Source organism: Lepidothrix coronata, unplaced genomic scaffold, assembly GCF_001604755.1.
Source record: "Lepidothrix coronata isolate B3197 unplaced genomic scaffold, Lepidothrix_coronata-1.0 Scaffold34, whole genome shotgun sequence".
Classification (NCBI taxonomy): Eukaryota; Metazoa; Chordata; class Aves; order Passeriformes; family Pipridae; genus Lepidothrix; species Lepidothrix coronata.
Genome location: NW_016690214.1, coordinates 6129501 through 6149033, shown reverse-complemented (window position 1 = coordinate 6149033; position 19533 = coordinate 6129501). Strand labels below are relative to the sequence as shown.

General features: G+C 45.1%; 2 protein-coding genes and 1 long non-coding RNA gene across 5 annotated transcripts in view; all 3 read left to right on the top strand.

Annotated features, from left to right (window-relative positions):
- The first annotated feature begins 410 nt into the window (after positions 1-410).
- Positions 411-3887, top strand: LOC108495817. Of its 2 annotated transcripts, XR_001874235.1 has the most exons (4): positions 413-1562; positions 1671-1779; positions 1971-2226; positions 3649-3887. It is a non-coding gene; the product is annotated as an uncharacterized LOC108495817 (long non-coding RNA). The 2 variants fall into 2 exon arrangements; XR_001874234.1 differs by lacking the exon at positions 3649-3887 and having other exon boundaries at positions 411-1562; positions 1971-2891.
- A 2416-nt stretch (positions 3888-6303) lies between these two features.
- Positions 6304-13253, top strand: SUMO2 (small ubiquitin-like modifier 2). 2 transcript variants are annotated; one of them, XM_017811903.1, is made up of 4 exons: positions 6304-6496; positions 7839-7970; positions 10999-11070; positions 12593-13253. In XM_017811903.1, exons 1-4 carry the CDS (start codon positions 6476-6478, stop codon positions 12653-12655), a joined length of 288 nt encoding a protein of 95 aa, XP_017667392.1. In that variant the 5' UTR covers positions 6304-6475; the 3' UTR covers positions 12656-13253. The 2 variants fall into 2 exon arrangements, with proteins under 2 accessions (XP_017667392.1, XP_017667393.1); XM_017811904.1 differs by lacking the exon at positions 6304-6496 and adding an exon at positions 7026-7061.
- Positions 13254-19232: 5979 nt separating this feature from the next.
- Positions 19233-19533, top strand: part of HN1 (hematological and neurological expressed 1) — a 7461-nt gene continuing 7160 nt past the window's right edge. Inside the window, exon 1 of the mRNA XM_017811825.1 lies at positions 19233-19251. Within this exon, the coding sequence (XP_017667314.1) occupies positions 19233-19251 (19 nt within the window). The remainder of the gene's footprint in view (positions 19252-19533) is intronic.

Sequence of the window (19533 nt, the reverse complement as noted above, 5' to 3'; positions counted from 1 at the left end):
CCTCCGGGCTGCCCGCAACGCCGCCTGCCCGCCCCGAGCCCCGCGGCCCGGCCCCGAGCCCGGCCCCGGCCCCGCCGCCGCCGCCCCGGCGGAGCCGCCGCGCGGGGAACGGGAGGGAGCGGGAACCGCCGGCGGGTCGGGGCAGGCGCCGCCGCTCGCCCCGGAAGCACCGCCCGCTGCCGAGGCCCCGCCGGGGCGGGACGGGCCCCGCTCCGCCCCGATCCCGATCCCGCCAGAGCCGCGTCCCCGGGACGGGCTGGGGCTGCCCCGGGGGGCTCTGAGCCTCAGTGTGGCGAGGGGGGAACGGGGTGCGTGGATGGATGGATGGATGGATGGATGGATGGATGGATGGAGGGAGGGAGGGAGGGAGGGAGGGAGGCCGCCCCATATTGCTCTACCTCATTTTCCTGTCAGGAGCGATTCCTGTCAGGAGCGATTCAGTGCGCTGTGGGTGTGGTGCTGGCCTTGGGCGTGAGGGTCAAAGAATCGCAGGATGGGTCAGGATGGAAGGGGCATCTGGTCAGTGGAGTCATCCGGTCCCACCTCCCTGCTCCAACAGGGTCATCCCAGAGCACGTGGCACAGGATCGCACCCAGACGGTTCTGGAATATCTCCAGTGACAGTTCTGGGAGACTCCACACCCTCTCTGGACAATCTGTCCCAGTGCTTGGTCACTGCACAGCATTGTCTTTGTGCTCGCTTCATTGACTGCGCTGTAATAACCAGTTTCTCATTTCTTTATGCACACAAAAAACACGTGCAGGTACGTGAGCCTACGGGATGTTGAAGGTGACGCTCTCTGGAGCTCTCAGGTGACCTCATTGATAAAGCTGCCTAATCAAATTAAGTGCCCTGTGACTTCAGTGAGTTGCCGGTGGGCTGGGGAAGGACTCATAATGGAGCAGGATCACAGCAGGAAGAACTCCTGCTGTGCCTTATTCAATTACTCACAGTCCGGGTGAAGGTCGCTACCCCCTGGGCAGAGGTGCCTGCTGGAAGCTGTCTCATCACCTTTCTGCTGATGCTGGGAGCTCACATGCCACTTAAGTATCCCTTGATACCTTGGTGTGATAAAACACTAACTACATCCTGCTCCTCCTTCCCACCTCTGTGTACTCCTCACTTTTTGCCTGTGCCTCCCAATAACCAAGTTGTTCAGTGATATACTTTTTAAGACAAATATTAGCAGTGCTGTCTTGCTGACCTCACAGCTGGAACCAGTCCCTCTCAGGCTGGTGCTTTTCAGAGACGCTCACTTAAAAATTAATTTTTCAAGATAGCGTAAATCATCCGCTGTCCTCGTATGACAAATGCTGCAACACTCCACGGCTAAATTGCCCTTTTTTACTTATCAGCTGCTGCATCCATCATTTCCAATAAAAATAAAGCCAGCAGTTATCTCTGGCAAGAGCATGTTGTGTCACCAGTCGTGCTGAGAAAAGGAAGTGGTGTCTGCTCAGGTCAGCAGGAATGGCTTGTTGCAGGGTAGAAGAACTTAAATGCTCAGAAAGCTGCTTGAGAAACTGACTCATGAGTTTTAAATATCTCACCTTTTATTGTGGGTGAGGGTCCTGTTTTTTGTTATTGGGGATGTGCATGTATTCAAATCTCTGTTGTACGAAGTCAAATTCAGCTCTGGTCTTACAAAATGGTGCTGCTCTATGCTGCAGACTTCTGAGGATGTCAGTGGGGATGCCTAGATCTAAAATGGCTCCAGATACAAATGAAAACTGGATGAAAACCCAGCAGTAAGAGGCCTCCTGCCTTCATTCCTCAAGGGTAAGGTGCTGCTTCTACAACTGCATCAGTTTCTTGTGACTGGCGGAATATAGATAGAATATACACTGTGTAGGGAACAGGGCCCTGCCTGCAGCCCAAAGGCAGGTGACCAACCTTTACCGTCTGTATTGCAAGGCCTGATGACCCTAGAGAGTGCCCATCCCTCACTGGTCTTTTTTTCTCTTCCTCAGCATGGAGAGAGAAGTGTTGGTGGCTGAGGTGGTGGATCTAGGAGTGGGGCAGCGTCCTCTTCTGCTCCAGCATCCATCTGTGTAAAGAGACACTGAAAGGTGGAACTCTCTGATCCTCTCCTGCTTGTCTCTTGGCACGTGCAGTCCACTTTGCTCACTCACTAAAAGCCTCAGGGGCTTTTTCTATCTGCAGCATCTGGTGTTCTTAAATTGATGAGGAAGGTGACTGGTTCCTGGGGAGGTCATCTTGGGAAAGGTGAGTTTTAGTATGAAATCCTGACATTTCTTAGTCCTCTTTTGAACACTGGCTGGAGCTCTGCACATATCTAGAAGGGAAACATTCCTGCTCATGTCTCAAAAAGGCTTCTGTGCCTGTCCAGTCCATGTAATTAAGCAGAATTGGGAATGACTGTGTCACCATGGAACTTTACATTGCTCAAAAAGGCTTTGGAGTACAGGCTCTGGATCCAGCAAGGAAGGCAAAGGCAAAGAGTAACTGCATTGCTGTCTTACAGCCAGGAGAAAAAGAAAAAACCAAAAAAAAAAGGTCTGATGAGGATAGGAGTTAGAAGTTGTGAAACAGAAGGATTGGAAGCTATTTGGGGAACAGGGAGAATGATCAGCATCGTGAATGGGGAAGGCACAGCACAGGCAGGGCCTCAGGCAAAAGGTAATTTCTATTCCCAGGGCTAAACCAGAATTAATGAAGAGCAAAGCCTCAGTAAAGCACTCAGACCTGCAGGGTCGGGGCTGAGCTCGATGCACTCGTTTATGCCTCCAAATTACTGTTTGCTTTCTGTCCTTGCCTTGGCCTCAGTGCAAAGTAACACACAGTTCTGGGGGGGCTGGAGTTGCTTTCGAAGGTTTATGCTTGCTGATGGGCAGGAGCACACACCTTCTGCCTGTAGCTGCCTTAATGTCTTAAAAATCTTAACGATTTAAAATCTCAGTGTGAAAGGAATGTATGTGGAATGCCTGTATTCCCTATCCTCTTCACTAGAGGCTGGTGAATTAAGCCAAAGAGCTCTGCAAGATACACCATATTCCTTCCTTATAAAACTGCTGTACAAGAATTAAACAAAGCATGGAAATATTTTAAGACACAACACGTGGACTTCCCCCCCCCCCACCCAGAGTTGGAATTGTCTCAGGAATTCTCACTGGGATGCTTCCCTATTCACTTCCCTTCAGCTCAGTGCATTGAAGAGGAGGAGCTGAGAGGGACAAAAAGCTTTGCTTTGCTCCCCTCTGCTGCAGCTCGGTCCCTGCAGGACTGGCCTTTGTAGTTCCCAGTGTGGCTTCTCCCCCGCCGCTCACTCCGAGTGCTGCCGGCTGGCCAGTCCCTTTGCAGGTTTTAGCACTGCCTATTGTCGGCTCCACCGAGCCTCTAGTTTCTCAGAGTTTCCTCTGTTGCTATGTAAAAATAAAAGCCACACAGAGATGAGGTTTGTAGAAACCTGCTCTGTGATTTGGGATCTGTGTAATTGGTGGTGAGGCCGATGCTGGTACAGCTGAAACAGTTTGCAGCCTTTTTGAGCACATCTAACTCCTGCAGTGGCAGTGCAATCCCATATGTTCTCATAAAATCTAGAGTATTTTCCTGTCTTTTTTAGCACATTTGTTCTATTTATGATGCTGCCTTAATGTGTGTCTCGCTTGAAGCCATTCCTGCCTTCAGGTCTCTCATGCCCTGCTCAGGCCTTGGCCAGTTTCATCCCACCTCCCAAAGATGCACAGGGATCTTCAAGGAGGGAGGGGGAAGAAATGACAAGAGCAAAATAAAACAGGATGGTCATGCAACATCAGCCTTGTGATGCCTTTCCTCACATTTCTCTGAGATGTTGCATCATTTCTAAAAATAGAACTTAAGGTCCATTGGGAATTGGCACTTGTCCTTTGTTCTCTGAACTACCCCTGGGTTTGGAGTCTCCCTTAAAAAACCATGGATGAGGTAGAAGAATAGAGTGGGGATTAAGGTGCTTTATTTCCTTGTCATGTAGTTCTGCTGCTTAGTGATGATGATGGACTTTAGAAGGTCCAAAGGGCTTGCCCATTGCTCTTCAGAGCTCAAATAAAAGGAGACTGATCAACCATCAGACATGTGAGGGGGATTTGGACTGAAACATATTGTCTTCTCTAGCCACAGGTGCTTCTCAAATCCCTGTAACTGAAATAAATAGAAAAATAATAGCATGAGTAATTAAAATCAGAGAAAACAGGCAGGATCAAGTAATTGGAACAGTCTTTTGATGATAAATCAAGGAAAATGACACAGGTAGGAGTGGAAGCACAGCTCAAAGGAGTGTCTATTTGAGTTGCAGTTGCAGTTTGAAACAGCATCTGTTGCCTTCTTGGGTCAGACTGAGCGCATCCAGTGCCTGGGAATTTTCCAGAACTGACTCAAGAAGACTCTTCAGAAGGAGTAAAATACCAAAACTGAAAGGTTCTATGAAATTTTAGATTAAATTTGATCTTTCAGAGTACCGAAGCAGAGGGAAAGTTTTACAATATATGGGAGCCTGGACTACAAGGAGATGGTAAAAGGCTTCACAGCAGTATTTTGTGGAAGTTCAGCTGCCTGCTTGCCTCAGGTAGGGCTGTCCCTGTGTTATTTTCTCAACTGTGGACTCGGATAAAGGTTTGGCTTTGACTTCCTCTGCTCAGTGGGTGTTACTGTTCTTCAATTTCCAGAAAAAAACAATCCCTGTGTCTGCGCTCGGAAGGAGCTGGAATGTGAAGTAACACAGGCAGAGGAGGGGAATCAGAGCTGACAGTGAAAAGGGAGCCTGGCAGCCTGGGCTCTGCCTGTAAGCAGAGTTTTTCTTCACTCGATATTTCACTATTTCAGTAGTTTATTATGGACAAGGAACATCTCCAAAATGGTGCAGGAAGTTTTGTCATGCTGGAAGCAGAGGGTGTGTGTGACCACATGGCCACCTCTGTGCCATGACCTGGAGTGCGTTCCCACATCGAGCAGCACCAGTGTGGAACGATGCCCACCTGGGAAATCCATCCCTGAGGTGTTGACAAGGGTCATTTTTGGGGTGTTTCTTTTCCATCTATGTGATGTAGAGAAACAATTGGACAAGTGATTGTGGTGGGTGTAATGCTGAAGAAAAAAGGCACCAAAACCATTTTGTGGGAACCTATGAAATTCCTGGAGTTACTGAGAATTTCCTCTTCCCTTCCACTGGAATGAACTTGAAGAAATCACATCATTGGTGGTATATCCTGTGATTTATATAGTGTAATTTATGTAGTGCAATTGCTGGAGTGCTGCATCATGCCTTCAGCTTGCTGAAGAACACACATAAACCTTGACTGAATTTAGTTCAATTGAAGGTGTATTTTTGGGATGTGGCAGGGACTCTGTTCCCTTAGCAGACACTGCACCTCTCCCTTACCAGGGCAGTCCAGGGGGTTTGGAGGGCACCGTGTGGGTGCCAGACCCCGGAGCCTCCATCAGTGTCATCCATAACACAGCAAAGACGTGAGCAGGGGGGGAAGATTTGAGGAGGCCCAGGATGAGGCTGAGATGAGAGGGATCACAGAATCAATTGGGTTGGAAAAGACCTCTGAGATAAGTCCAACCTATGATCCAGCACCATGTCAACCAGAGCAGGGCCCTGAGTGCCATGTCCAGCCTTTCCTTGAACACCTCCAGGGACAGGGACTCCACCACCTCTCTGGCAGCCGGTTCAGTCGGGCTGGGGATGGTCAGGGGAAGGTGCGTGTGGGGAGAACGCTGTGTGGGGCACTGAGGGGGCTATGAGGGGGCACTGGCGAGTGGCTGGGCAGCTTTGAGATTTAAAATATGAGGAGGCCCAAGATGAGGGCGAGACAAGAAGGATCCTCAGAGGAAGGTGTGTGTGTGGGGGGAGAGCGGCATGAGGTGCTGAGGGGGCACTGAGGGGGCACTGATAGGGTTGTGGCAAGTCGGTTTTGGGGAGACTTAATATTTGAGGAGGTCATACACGAGGGGGATCGCCAGGGGAAGGAGTGTTGGGGAAGGGCGCGAGGCGCTCAGGGGGCCGTGAGGGCGGCCCGGCGGCCATTTTGCGGAGGACAATGCCCGCCGCGCGGGGCGGGGCGGGGGCGCGCGCACGCAGCGCGCGGGCAGCGCGGGCCCGGGGGCGCGCGCGCGCCCCTCCCCTCCCGCCGCCGCCGCGTTATGTAACGGCCGCGGGGCGCGCGCGCGCTCCCTTCCCCCTCCCTTCCCCTCCTCCCTCCTGCCCCCCCTCCCCCCGCCCGGGCCTGGCCCCGCCCCCTCCCCGCGCGCCGGGGCCCAATGGGCGGCGGGGACGCGCTCGGGAAGGGGGGGGAGAGCGCGGCGGGGACGCGCACGCACGGGGGCAAGGCGCGGTCCCGCGGCTGTGCGTGCGCGCTCCCGGCCCCCCCCGCCTTCCCCTCTCTCTGTCCCTCTCTCTCCCTCTCTCCGCCGCGCTCGGCCGGCTCTGCCCCCCCTTTGTGCGCGCTCCGAGCCGCCCCCGCATCGCCGACTCGCCATGGCCGACGAGAAGCCCAAGGTGAGGCCGGCGCGCTCCGCCGCTCCCGCCGCCGCGCTCGGCCCCTCAGGCGGCGGCCCCGGCCCGCGGCCCCCGCGCCGCCTTTGCGCGCCATTTTCCTGCGCGGGCTGGGGGGGGCCGCGGCCGCGGCTCCCGGGGCGGGCGGGGGATCCCCGGGGAGGGGGGGGCGAGCCCGGGCCGCCTTCCCGCCCTCCGCGGGGAGAGAGGCAGGTCTGGAGGCGGTTGTTGCTGCCTTCCTCCTCCTCCTCCTCCTCCTCCTGCTGCCGCCGCTCGGCCGCAGCATCCCCGTGGCCGCCCCGGCCGCCGCTGCCCACACGGTCTCCGCTCGGCTCCGGCCCCTTTGTGCTGCCTCCAGCCCCGCTCCGGGCCGGGGGGGCGCGGGGGCCCCGCTCCCCACCGCGGGAATTAACAGGGACACGGACGAGGGGTTGGATAGTTTGGGGGGGTTTTTTCCCCCTCCTTTTTTTTTTTTTTTTAAATATCTTTTTCTCCCCCCACAATTTTTACCCCGAGTTCGAAGTGGCGGAGGGCGCGGAGCGGACACATGGCGGGACCCGGCGCGCAGGGAAGAGGGAAAACAAAGCTGGGCTGTGGGATGTGGGTGCCGGGTACCCCCCGAGCGGGACGGGCTGGATCCCCTTCCCTGCTCCCCAGAACACGAGGGACCCAGCTGGAAGTCGCTCCTCCGCAGTTTTCCCCTCCCAAAGGGAGCGGGAGGGTCGGGCTGCGTGTTAGGGGGGGGTTTCTTAAACCTCTTCTGAAGGGGAGGCTTTGGGTCGCTTCAGGTTTTGTCACCTTTTCAAACACAGCCCTTTAAAGTATCTTGAAAGTTTTCTTCAGAAGTACCTCAACCGGTAGGAAAAAGTTTGAGATACTGCGAGAAAGAGCCTTGCTGCTGGTTGGGATCACAGTTATAACACAGAACAAAGTTATAACAGATCGTTGTTATAACACAGATAACTTCATCCCTTTCATTGGCAACACTGTTGCATATTATCGTGCCCTTGATAGAAATAACTTTTTTTTTTAAAAAAAATCTGTTAAACGACTGGCCTAGTAACCCTTCATTGCTACTTTGCCAGTCTCCAGAATGACAGCTAATATTAGTAGGATTTCGGGTTGGTTTTTTTTTTGTACGTGGCTTTTTTCTTTACATTTTCAAATAAAAACTCCTGACCTTTATTTTCTATTCAAGGTTTCAAGTCAGTAAACAGCTATAGTATCTTTATTTCCTCCTTTTTTAATGACCTGTTGCACTTTGGTAAAATGTTAACTTCTTGTTTCGTACCTTTTAAAAAAAGTGTTGGTTATTTTTTTTTCTTTCCTTTTATTTCCTCCACAGGAAGGAGTGAAGACTGAAAACAATGACCACATTAATCTGAAGGTGGCAGGGCAAGATGGGTCTGTGGTGCAGTTTAAGATTAAGAGGCACACACCACTTAGTAAACTAATGAAAGCCTATTGTGAACGACAGGTATGATCTCAGGAGAACCGGTGTCTGGGGGACAGTGATCCCCACAGGGATAGATGAAGACACTTGCAGTCTTAAAACTGTGTAAATATGCAAAATGGTAGAGATTTAACAGAAACTAATTGTGTTGTTGAAAGTGTATTGTCCTGAGGGTCTGTTAACAGGGGGGACTGAGAGGGTTGTGGCAGGAAATGGGTGAAATAAAGATGGGTTGTTATCTGTGAAATCTACATTTATAGGTGGAGGCTGTTGGGAGGCAACTGCTGCTCTATTGCTCAGAAATATCAGCGTGGAAAGGGTGGGTTTGATACGAGCTCAGGAGAGAGGGTTGAGTGATAATCAGGGATTTTTATAGCTCTGATTAACTTCTTGGTCTGGTCACTGACTTGTGATTTATTATCTTAGTATTACTGTATTGACATGAGAGGATATCTGGTTTGAGAAGGAGCTTCTCCATTTAATGATGACCTTGGTTTTTCTCTTGTGGCTTAGTTGACAAATTAATCCTCTGAGGGACAAAACCCATGTATTTTGTTGGTGTGGTGGCAGCTGCAGGCAGCTATTACAAGTTTTAAAAACACCTGTTTGAGTATTGCTATGGAACATTTCCTTCTGAAGCTTTTGATAAGAAAAAATTTGTCTCTGCTCTCCATGATTTCTTTTTTTAATGACTGTCTGCCTTTAAAAAGTTCCAGCTCTACAAAAGCGTTCAGAATTTGGAAATTTATTTAAAAAAAAAAAAACACAACAGAAATATTCAATTATACTATTGAATACAAGTGAAGTCAGAATAAAGTGTTTAATCACCAAGAAAAACAAACTGCAATTCACCCACAGAGTGGTAAAACCTCTTTGGCTTACCCTGTGCCACAATAGGATATGAATAAAGAGAAAAATCAGCTCTTACTGAACATGTGAATATGTTCTTGTGTGAGTGTTCTGGGGATAAATTAGTGAATGCTCGAACCTGTGAGCTTGTTTTTCCTACCTCAGTCATACAGAATCTTGTTATGTTTTGCAAATCACTGTGTGTTGCTTTTTCCAGTCATAAAGTCCAGTTGTATCTGTCTTTTTGGGAGTTTGAGGAGTGGCTATTTGTCTGTAAAGTCCTGGGAAATGAGAAGTAACCATTCATACTTCAGTTACTTTGAAACAAGCAAAAGTAAGATTCTAGAACTTCTCACCAAAATGTCTACTCTGCTTAGATAAAAAACAACCAAACATCCAAAAACAAAACTAGCAAAAAACCCCCAGGTGTCAATTGGAGGAAAATATTAGTAAATCTTGAGAGTGGGAGAGATTTGTTCTGATTTCAGTTTTAAGCTGGTAGCTGTCCAAAGAATATTTCTGTGGAGATGGAGTTGTCTTTACATTTTATTTCTTAGGTGCCTCTCAAACTTTGTTTAAACGCATTTGTTCTGCACGTCTCTAAAAGTTAGATTTTGTTCATGTATTTATTTACCTAACTAGGTACACTCAGGCTTAAAATCCTTCAGCTGTGGACTTCAGATTTCACTTTGGAGAGGTGGTACAGTAGAGGATTTGGCAGCTTTAAAGAATGAAAATCATTTAGTGTGTGTAGTAGACCTAAAATGGAAGTAACTAAAACCTTGAATGATCTGTTTAGAAGATGAAGGCTACTTTTGATTATTTTAAGTGGTGAAAAAATCATCCATGGAACATAAACTCAGTGTTTTGTGGACACTAATCCCACCAAAGTAGAACTTTTCAGTATGTTTCAGCTGACATTTATTTAGCATGTAAAGCTGTCAGGAACCTGCAATAAACATGGGAGTAGGAAATACGTAGTTTAAGTAACATAATGTCAGAGAAAAGGGCTCCAACCAAATGTTGCTGTGCAGAAACGTGTTGCTGCCATGACACTGAGCCACACAGTTTTCTTAGACCAGAGGATGCTCTGAGTGAACACTGCAGAGTCTCAGTCCTGCTAGAGGAGGCATTTTGCTGTGAAGTATTAAGTTAATGAAAAAGTTTACTTGTATTTATTAAAATATGTTTCCCTGACAAATCTACTCCTCAAAAATAATTACTACATTGTTTTCCTTTGTGTGTTACATCCGCTCTTGCAAAGCTAAGTGAAGGCTTCTGTTCTAACTCAGAGATGCCAAAGCACGACCCTGCAATCCACTGGATTGGTTTCAAAACCCAACGAGGCTTCTTGGATATTTAGATACTCCAGAGGGAATAGACAGAACTGGGAAGGAAGTAGAGACCAAGGCTCTGGTTGTATCCCCAAATGTCATTCACCTTCTGCAGAATGTGGTGTTCTCTAAAATACCTTTGAAAACTCACTACTGATTTTTTAGCTGATATTATCAGTTGTTGCTCCCAAGTTATGTTTTTCAATCTGTTGGCTCAGGTGAGAATGAGAAGTATTACAGGGATGGAAGAGGTCAGCAAAATGAGTGTCCTGTGGTAGAAATGCTTATTCAAAATACTACTGGCAGTAGAAGGTTCCTTTATTTTATTTGGAAGTTCCATCTGTGCATGGAAAAACATTTGATTTCTTGATAATAGGAATTCGACATAAAAAGCTCCCATTTCTTACTTTTTGCTGCTGAAGATTAATATTATTGTTTAATTTCTGGGAAAAATATTTTAGAATACCTTTTGTTTTTGGGGAAGATCAAAAAGGAGTATTGAATATCACTGTTTGGCATTTGTTACCTGGAGTGTCACATCTGTTTTGTCAGTGAATTATTCAAAAGCACAATAAACCTCCTGGCCTTTGGAGTGTACCAGGAATGGCTTTATTTTAACTCTCAGTCAGTGGGGGCACTGTTGCTTCTCTGGGTTGCTGGACACAATGCAATGTTTAATACAAAACAGATTGCAGGGATTTGGAGTGAAATGCCTAAAAGTCAGGGCATGAGGGGAGTACAAAAACTCTGTCCTGCATTATGGTGGCTTTTAATGATTGTGCTGCAATTCAGTGACAAGTTCAAGAGCAAACCAGTGAGTACTTTTACACCAGACTTAACATCCCTTTGTGTTGCTTCTCTTTGTCCAGGGGTTGTCAATGAGGCAAATCAGATTCCGGTTCGATGGGCAGCCAATTAATGAAACAGACACACCTGCACAGGTAAACAGCAAAAGCAAGGCTGAAGAACTGCACAAAACCCCTGCAAGTTTGCTGCAGGAGTTGATGCTTCTGTTTCCTATAAAATACTTGTGTAAATGTATATGTCAGTGATAGAACTGGATATTTTTTTTGACCATTATTTTGGTGTAACTAGTTTAGAATTGTTAGAAGTGGAATGCAGGACTTTATCTAGTGTTTTGAGTAATAAGTCTCTATCACTGTAATAAGAAAATTAAGTGCAGTGTGCAGATGGTGGGTCCTGTAAAACTGTCACTTTATTGAGTCATGGCTCTGAGGTAAGGATGGTAGGTTAAGAACTGAGTTTTTCTTGAAGCCATGGCTATATCTTTTACATAAAAGCTTACCAGGATGTTATCAGAGATCCTCTTTGCAAGCTTGCAAAATACAGTATATAATACAAACGTAATTTTCTGTTGTTTGTAATTTGAAGCTGTTTCAGCAGCATAAAATTATGGAGAAGTTTGGGTTGTCTCTCAGTGGCTGAACAGGGGACATTCCAAGAACAGAATGGTTCACTGTGATTCTTGAGTATTTTTCTGTACTTCTCCATGTAGCTGTGTTTAACCAGCCTGTCCAAGTGATACAGTTTTATCTGCTGTTCAGAACCACTTGTTATGAAATAAGAGACTCTTGTTTTTAGCTTTAACTTTTCTAAGCTGTTGCTTCAAAGAATGTGCCTCTAATGGCCACAGTCTATGCAACTTTTTAACTTGGAATACTGATAATTGAGGCAACAGAGTGCTTTTCTCTCCATCCATGTTTTGCTGAAGCTCGGTATCAGTCTATATATAGCTGTGGTAAATGCCTTAGACCAGTTTGATTTCCTGAACAGCAGTTGAGACTTTTTAGAAATAAAACTTGCATTAGTTATAGCAGCTCCTTCAGTCTTGGTAGAGATTTTGTCAGTAGGGGACATAAACATCCCAGGAATATTAACTGTAAAAAATATACAGTAAGAAAAGAGAATTCTAAAAATGAAGTATTGCTGTTCCTCACTGGCAGTTTGTCACATGGCTACATGTAAAGAGTTTTCAATTTTTTTTGTGCTTGCTGATCCTTGGTTTTACTGCCTGGCTGGGAAGAGGCCTTAATTCCAGTCTGCTTCTTCAGTGCTGTAGCCATTTGCACGTTTGAACAGCAGCAGCCAAGTGGAATTGTGGCAGTGTTCTAAGGTAAACTGAGGGAGGAAATAGGAGAACAAAGATGCAGTGGCAAAGCAGGCAACAGAAGTAAAATATTGTGAATCTCTTCCATAGGAGTCGTGCAATGCACTGTGAAGTTAACACTGGAATTCATTCCAGGACAACAGTTGGCATTTTCTTTCCCTGCAGTTTCTTTGCTTTTGAGTTAGTGAGGTTAAATGTACAAAGGGGTGATGGTGGAGGGGAGTGGGGCTGGTCTGGTTAAAAAGTAAACACAAAGATAGGAACTGCAAGAACAACCCAGCCTGTGGCAGGGATCTGAGAAGAGTTGAAAGCCTTTTTTCTCTTTTCTGCTCTAGTTGGAAATGGAGGATGAAGATACAATTGATGTGTTCCAGCAGCAAACAGGAGGAGTTTACTAAAACAAAAACACAAAAAGAACCTGCTACTTTCCTCTCCAGAACTGTGCTCCCGCAGGCAACACTTCACAATTAGAAAAATGAGACTTGGTTCAGCCACATCCTGACTACTGCAGTATAGTTTTCTCTCTTCTCTCTGATTTTTTTCCTATTCCTTCTATTGTACATAAAGTAACTGGTGACGTGCACAGACATAATGCATATTTTTTTTAACTAAATGGCCAATGGTATGTTTTGATCAACATTTAATGGAGATGGGGTGGGAAAACAAACTGGTTCTGTGAAAATGCCCCTCTCTCCGTTAGTGGCATGCTCCTTCTACTTTTATCTTTATATTCCAGTAAGTTATTTTGCTCTCACTGTTTAAAAACAAAAACCTTGCATACCTTGTTTGATTGGATAATTTCAATGTTTTTCTTTATCATTGTAAAACCAAGGGCAATTTTATAACTTTTTTGTACGTAGCTGTTACATGTAGAGCAATCTCTGTCTAAGTAGGGGTAAATTACTCTTTAAAAAAAAAAAAGGAAAAAAAATACTAGATAGTTTTCCCTTCAAGTAAAGCGTCTTGTTGTTTAAATAAACTTCTTGTTTAAAATAACCAGTTTTCTTTCTTTTTCTGTGGAGTACTACTACTCAGCACCTGTATTTCTCTCTCTGCAGCACTTTATGCTTCTCAAATCTCAGCTTTCTCTGTGGTAAGTAAACATAATCCTCCTAGTGTAGTCAGAAGATTGTTGGAAAATCAAAGGCTGCCTTGAGACCTGTCAGTCAGCAGTTGAACTGGAAATAGAAGTCAGTTTTATTTTGATTTCTTTCTTTTGTGAATGTTCTGCTAAGCCAAAATTGTTTGATTAGGCAAACTGAAAAATACTGAACTACTTAGTAATGCCTTGGATTGAGCTCTTTTTGTTATTCTTTATTAGAAGCATCAATATTGTTGTTGCAGTAGTTTACTTAAGACTCTGTATTTGAATGCTTTTTGATGTAAACATTGAGTTAAAAAGAGCAAATAATTTCGTTAACCATTCAGTTTACCATGGTATCAAATGGGAGATGCTTGGAAATGTAAAGCAAAAATAAAAAATTGAGTTCTCTTTTTGGCTGCATTTAGCTGTGGTGGTGGAGATTCCAAGCTCTGCTTTACCCCATTGTGCTGTTCCTGCTTGGAAGGGGGAAAGGCTGGAAGTACTGAAGGGAGATAGTGGTGATGATGTTTTTCACGAGTCTTTTCCACAAAGTTCTTCCTGGGGAACTTCTTGGGGGAGTTTAGAGGTTGCAGTGAAACCCATGGATGTTCATGAGAGATTATATACCTGTCAACCCCACAGGCCCACAGCAGTCCCTGATGTCCTAGGAATGTTCCACTGTTTTGTAGTGTTTGCAGTAAGCTAATGCTCTTTTAGATATTAATTTGTTACAAGAGGTCACTTTTTGGTGGTAGTTTTTGTAATAGTTAATTCAAGAAGTGATTATTGTATGTGAGGCCTGTGCCTGCTCGGTCTGGAAGTCCTTTGGGGCAGAATGGTGGCTCTGTGCATGTAGCTGATGAATTGTGACCCATTTGACTTGTGTCAGGATTTAATACATTTGATGCTACATCAGTTACATCTAAAGGAAAAATAGGGTCTGTTTTTGCAGTGGCTTTTGACTCTGTAGCTGAAGAATTTAACCTGCTGTGTGCCTTTGTTTTAATTCTAGGAAATGCTACTGCTAAGCAGAGTACTTCTTATTTTGGTGTGTATCTTGTAGACTTCTGTGGTGTGTTACAAGGTTGAAATTCCCTCTTGTGAACAAATGTTTTCATATCCAAACTCACAGAGGCCTGGAAAAAAATACTTTCAACTAAAAAAGAGGGTGGTGGGGGAATATATTTCAGCACCTTTCCTGAGTTACACATGGAATACATTGCTCTTTGGCTTTAGAGTCTCTGGCTTTTAAGCTGGCTAAACTTCTGATATCAGTGTATAAAATTCTTTCAACTTGATGTCCTGCCAAGACTTTTCCCAGGAGAAAGCTGTCTTTATCTTGTTTGGCCAAAAAAGGTGTTTGGACTTGCTTTAGTTTCTGAAGAAAGGGTGAGGTCTCCTTAAATACAATTATTTTTTTCAGCTCAACTTAAGACTGTGAAGCTCAAAGCTCCCTGTTGTGTCTTGCCTGGTGTGTTTTTTTATTTCCTGAGGCAACAGAAGTCAAGTGACAGGTACTGAAGAGCTTTTAAAAACAATGTCTTCATTTCCTGAATTAGTGGAGTGTTACTTCATCTGTCATGAACTTGTGTACGGGATTCACCTACGTTTGTCTATGTCTTACTGCTGTTACCTGGGTTTGTTCCTCATATTTCTGAAATGATTCCTCTAACAGTACTGAATGGTGTTATGTAAGGTGGTGGCTGCAGTCAAAAACTGATGAAATGGTCTTGTCTGAAATGTTTGTTTGATTAGATTAAACAAGCAAGAAACTGTCTCAAAGAACTTCAGTGACTTAGTTCCTCAAGAGCCTCAAACATTGAATTTCCTTTAGTCTGGCAAACTGAAGTGGGCTGAATTCTGATTCTGGTTCTCATACATAACACATTTGTGTAACAGTAAGCAGAAATACTGAACTTTTAAAAAAAAAAAAAAAACAAACATTTTTTTAGAACTCTCCTCTGTGCTCTTGCAAATACTCTCCTTGTGGCTTGTCCGTTACTGTTCTTCTGGTGTCAGAAATTTTACCTGTGGATTCCTGATTGCTGGAACCTCAGTGGTTTTGCTGTGACTGTCTCCTCTAAGGAAGCTACTGCCAGGGATGATGATTTGGAAGTGATATGAAGTACAGGGATATGAAAAATTTGGATCAAACTGTTCAGAGTTCACTTTGCTGTTCGGCCTGGCTTGATTTGTGGCAGTTCTCATGTTTGCACTGGTAGCCACATGGACTGCTAGAAGTCCTTGTGTTGGAGGAGAAAGAGAAACTGGGCAAAGAGGTCCTGTCAGGCTGGTTGGGAGGTAAGTTTTTCATGTTTATTAAACAGCTGGGATCTTTCAAGAGCCTGGGCAAATTATATTATTACCCACAATTTTCAAATAATGTGTTCTGAAGTGATTGCTGTGCAATTTAGTTAATATTCCTCCCATGGCTTTAAAGTGAAAAAGAATGGAGAAAGTCATAATTGGATGCAGTGCCCTGGTGAGTCCTGTGGGTGGTAAGGCCCTGCCTTCAGGGTGTGGTGAGGCTCCAGTCCCTCACACAGCTTCAGTTGTGGAATGGACAGGACCTTCTTGAAGGTGGAACCAAAACTTTGTTTCAGGTACCTTTAGTGAGACGTTTTTATTCATGTGCAGGGCAGATAATGACAGATGTTAACACCTGGAAATCAGTGTGAAAATCCTCACCCTGGGGATCACACCCATCCAGAGGGGGCTCTTGTGAAGGGTCAGTGTTGGGTGCCCTGAAGTGCTGGTTCAGAAGGGGTTCTGGGAGTCAAAGGCTGCCCTGAAATGGAATCTGCTGAAGTGCCAACAGTGTAAGGAAATACTCCAAGTGGTAACATGAGAGGGATTTCTGTCCTGGCATATGGAGGTGTTCTCAACAAAAGAAAAATCCCTGAAGTAACACTAAGGTAATTGCTGCCCCAAGATAACTGCAATATCAGAGCAGGTACAGCATCTCTGCAAGGGTTAAGGTCAAAGTGAGATTATTTTCCAGCAGGAATATTCCTCTCCAGTACCTTCACTTCATTACTTCCAAGGCAGTGTAACATAAGTGCTGTTGTTTGTCTGTTGGATACTGGTTCTATTGTGTCTGTTATTGCAACATTAATGAAAAGGAATAATGTGACTGCCTCCAAGAGAGGAGACTTCCTAGGCTTCAGCCAGTTGGAAATAACTGGATTTCTAAGGAATAGCAATTTGTTTTCAAAGCTGAAAGTGAAAAATGAGATGCTTCCTTGATCATCATCTATTAAATTAAAAGTGAACAATAAATTGAAATATTTTTCTTAGAGTTTTAGATAGTGGCCTCTCCTGAGTACAGTGTGTGAGCTGCTGTGATGGACTGTTGTGGAGTACTAAAAGACAATCTGAAAGCAAATAACTTGGATCAGTCTTAATTATATTATCATGCTAATTAATACATTTCATTCTCTGGATTATTGAGGTTTGTTCATTCTGGCTGTAACCAGTTGCCAAACTAAATGTGTTCTGATAGGGAATAATTTAATCCTGTAATTTGTCTTGCTTTTTTGTGCTTAGTGTCAGAATGAATTGGTGGCACAGCACTTCTCCTGGGTGTTTAGGATGTAGGAGTGTGAGGATAAATGAAAGATGGAATTTTGATCCCTGTTTTTAAGTTTTTGGTTGACCCTCAAGGTGCTTAATTACAGGGGTTCCCTGGTTCCTTCCCTAACTCCATGGGATAGTGGTCTTATTCTAACATGGAGGTGCTGGGAGCCCCAGCTGGTATTTATGGAGTGGTTGGAGTCCCTTTGAGGGAAGAGTTTTAACCCTTGTCCCTGAAGAATTTCAGTTTGCATGGGAGGGGTGAGGTGTGGCTGGTGGTGCTGGGAAAGGAGTGGCTGAGTGTCAGCAGAGATCCCAGAAGGGAAGGGCAGCAGGTGCTGGAGAAGGACAAGGGATGAGTTGGTGAGGAGCTGCAGTGGGAATGACAACTGTGGGAAGACCTGTAGGTTTAAACAATCTCAATATAAGAATGACTTTGGAGTGCTGAGGAAAGACTAAGGTTGTTAAAATGTACAAATAGTAAATAGTGTTTCTTATTTAGAAAGGAATATTCTTCAGGGAGACTTGGATTCAAAGGACACCCTTTGTGGTGAATTTTATGCTGGTTTTGGTGATTTAGGTCTCCCCCCCTTCCAGCATCAAAGTACATCTGATGCCCTGCAAGGGCTCTTGAAGGATCAGTTGATTAAGAAAACTTCCCTTGAGTTTAAGCAAACTCAAGCAAGACAAAAATTAGAATGAAAGCTCTTTGGGCCACTGACTTACCCTTTCAGAAATGCCTCTTTTTCCAATAAGGAGCAGCACTTTGGAGGCCACTGGTAGTGCTGGATTCCCAGACAAGAACTTTTCCTGAAGATTTAGAGAGGCACCAGAGCAACTTCCAGAACCCTTGCAAATGACAGCATCAGTTCAGTAGGACAAACCATTGGATCTGTAGGATACCATCTTCCATGGAGCAAATCCAGCTGTGGCAAGGGGTGTTTTTTAGCTGACACTTTACCTTCAGCTGTGAAAGAAATGAGGAAAGAAGAGAAAACTCAGTCAAAACATCTTTTTTTTTGTACCCTGTGCTTGGAATAAAGCAGGAATGCTCTTTGTGACTGCTGTAAGCAGCAGAGCCTGGCATGAAGAAACTCTGGGTCATGAGAGGATGACCAAGCTGAGGCTTTTCTCAAACCAGTGGTATCTCTCCTTGCCTAACCCTTGCACTTCCTGGAGTCTTGTTCAGACTTCCAGATGCTTCTTGCATTCCTTGCTGGTGGAATTTCAACAACAGGTGGAATTGTTTGGTGTCTGAGCCTTTCAAACAGCTGCTGAGAATTGTTCTGGTCAAATGTCACCATCCTGAGATGGATCCTAAGCCCAGTTTCTGTAGCCATCTTCATAAACCCCTTCATGTTATGGATGAATAATCAGCAAAGCAGCTGATTTAAAGGCCACCCTGCAGCCTGGACTGTGAGAGATCAGTGTAGCCCCTTGGAAACACTGAAGGTTTAGAATTTTAAAGCTATGTGTTAAAACCGGCTTTGTCAGAGGGAACGGGTTTTTCTTCATCTTGACTTTAAAAAAAAAAAGGCTCCTTGTGTCTCAGGGGTACAAATTTAAGAGTCAAACTCTGTGGGTTTGAATAAAAAGCATTTAGATGACAAAATATTTCTGCAAGTTCCCGAGAGAGCAGATGCTCTACCTGTGTGCAGGTAGGTGTCATTTGACTTCTTAATGCCCAAGCCTAAGGGATAATAGAATTAAAACAACTGTGTCATCTTACTTAAAATTTCCCTTTAATCTACCTCTAGAAAGATGTGACGCAACAGAGAATTCCCTGGGGATCTAAATAGTGGCTGGAGCTTTTTTGGAAAAAAAAAAATAAATTTTTTTGTTTATGGATTCTAGACTAGAAGAAATAAAACACTGTGGTCCTGGGTGTAGTTTTAGCAGTTCAGCTCTTCCCTGTGGTAATATTAAGGCTGGTGATAATTCAGACACTGGACATTTCATGTTGTACATAAAGTGGCACAATCTTTGTGTTTTCCGGACCAAAAAGAAATACTTTCCAGAGAAAATGGGGATATTAAGGCTGGTCGTTAGTGCAGACTGGGAGAGATGGATGGAACTTTCCTCTTTTATCCAAGTGCTCATTGAAATAATATTTGCAGTGGCAGGTTCTGATGTGTAGATTTTGCAGCAAAAGTGATGAGCAAGGAAGCATCTGTGCGCGTGGAAGTCGCAGGGAGTTCAGGAAGCTCCCAGTCACCAAACCAGAGGTGGGTTTGACGGATGGGTCAGCAGCCAATATGTGATAACTTAAACTGTGCTGGAGATTTGTGCTGGTGTTTGCAGGAGATACAGGACTAAAAATGTGCAGCCTCGTGCCAGGTGAGCAGCGTTGCTGGGCTTTGTATTCCTGCTGCCATACCGTGTGCTGGAACTCAATTTTCATGCAGTAATCCACTGCTGCAAAATAATACACTGATACTGCAAATTGTTTTATTGCACCATGGTTTTTGAGGTGTGTTCCCTGCCCAGCCCTGTGTCCTGCAGGCCCTCACTGTGTCTCTGCCCTCGTTGACGTGTGCGGCCTTGTGCCAACACCTCCTGCAGCACAACGGCCTTGGTTCAGCCTTTTTAAAAAAAAAAAAAAGCCAAGATTTTTTTTTT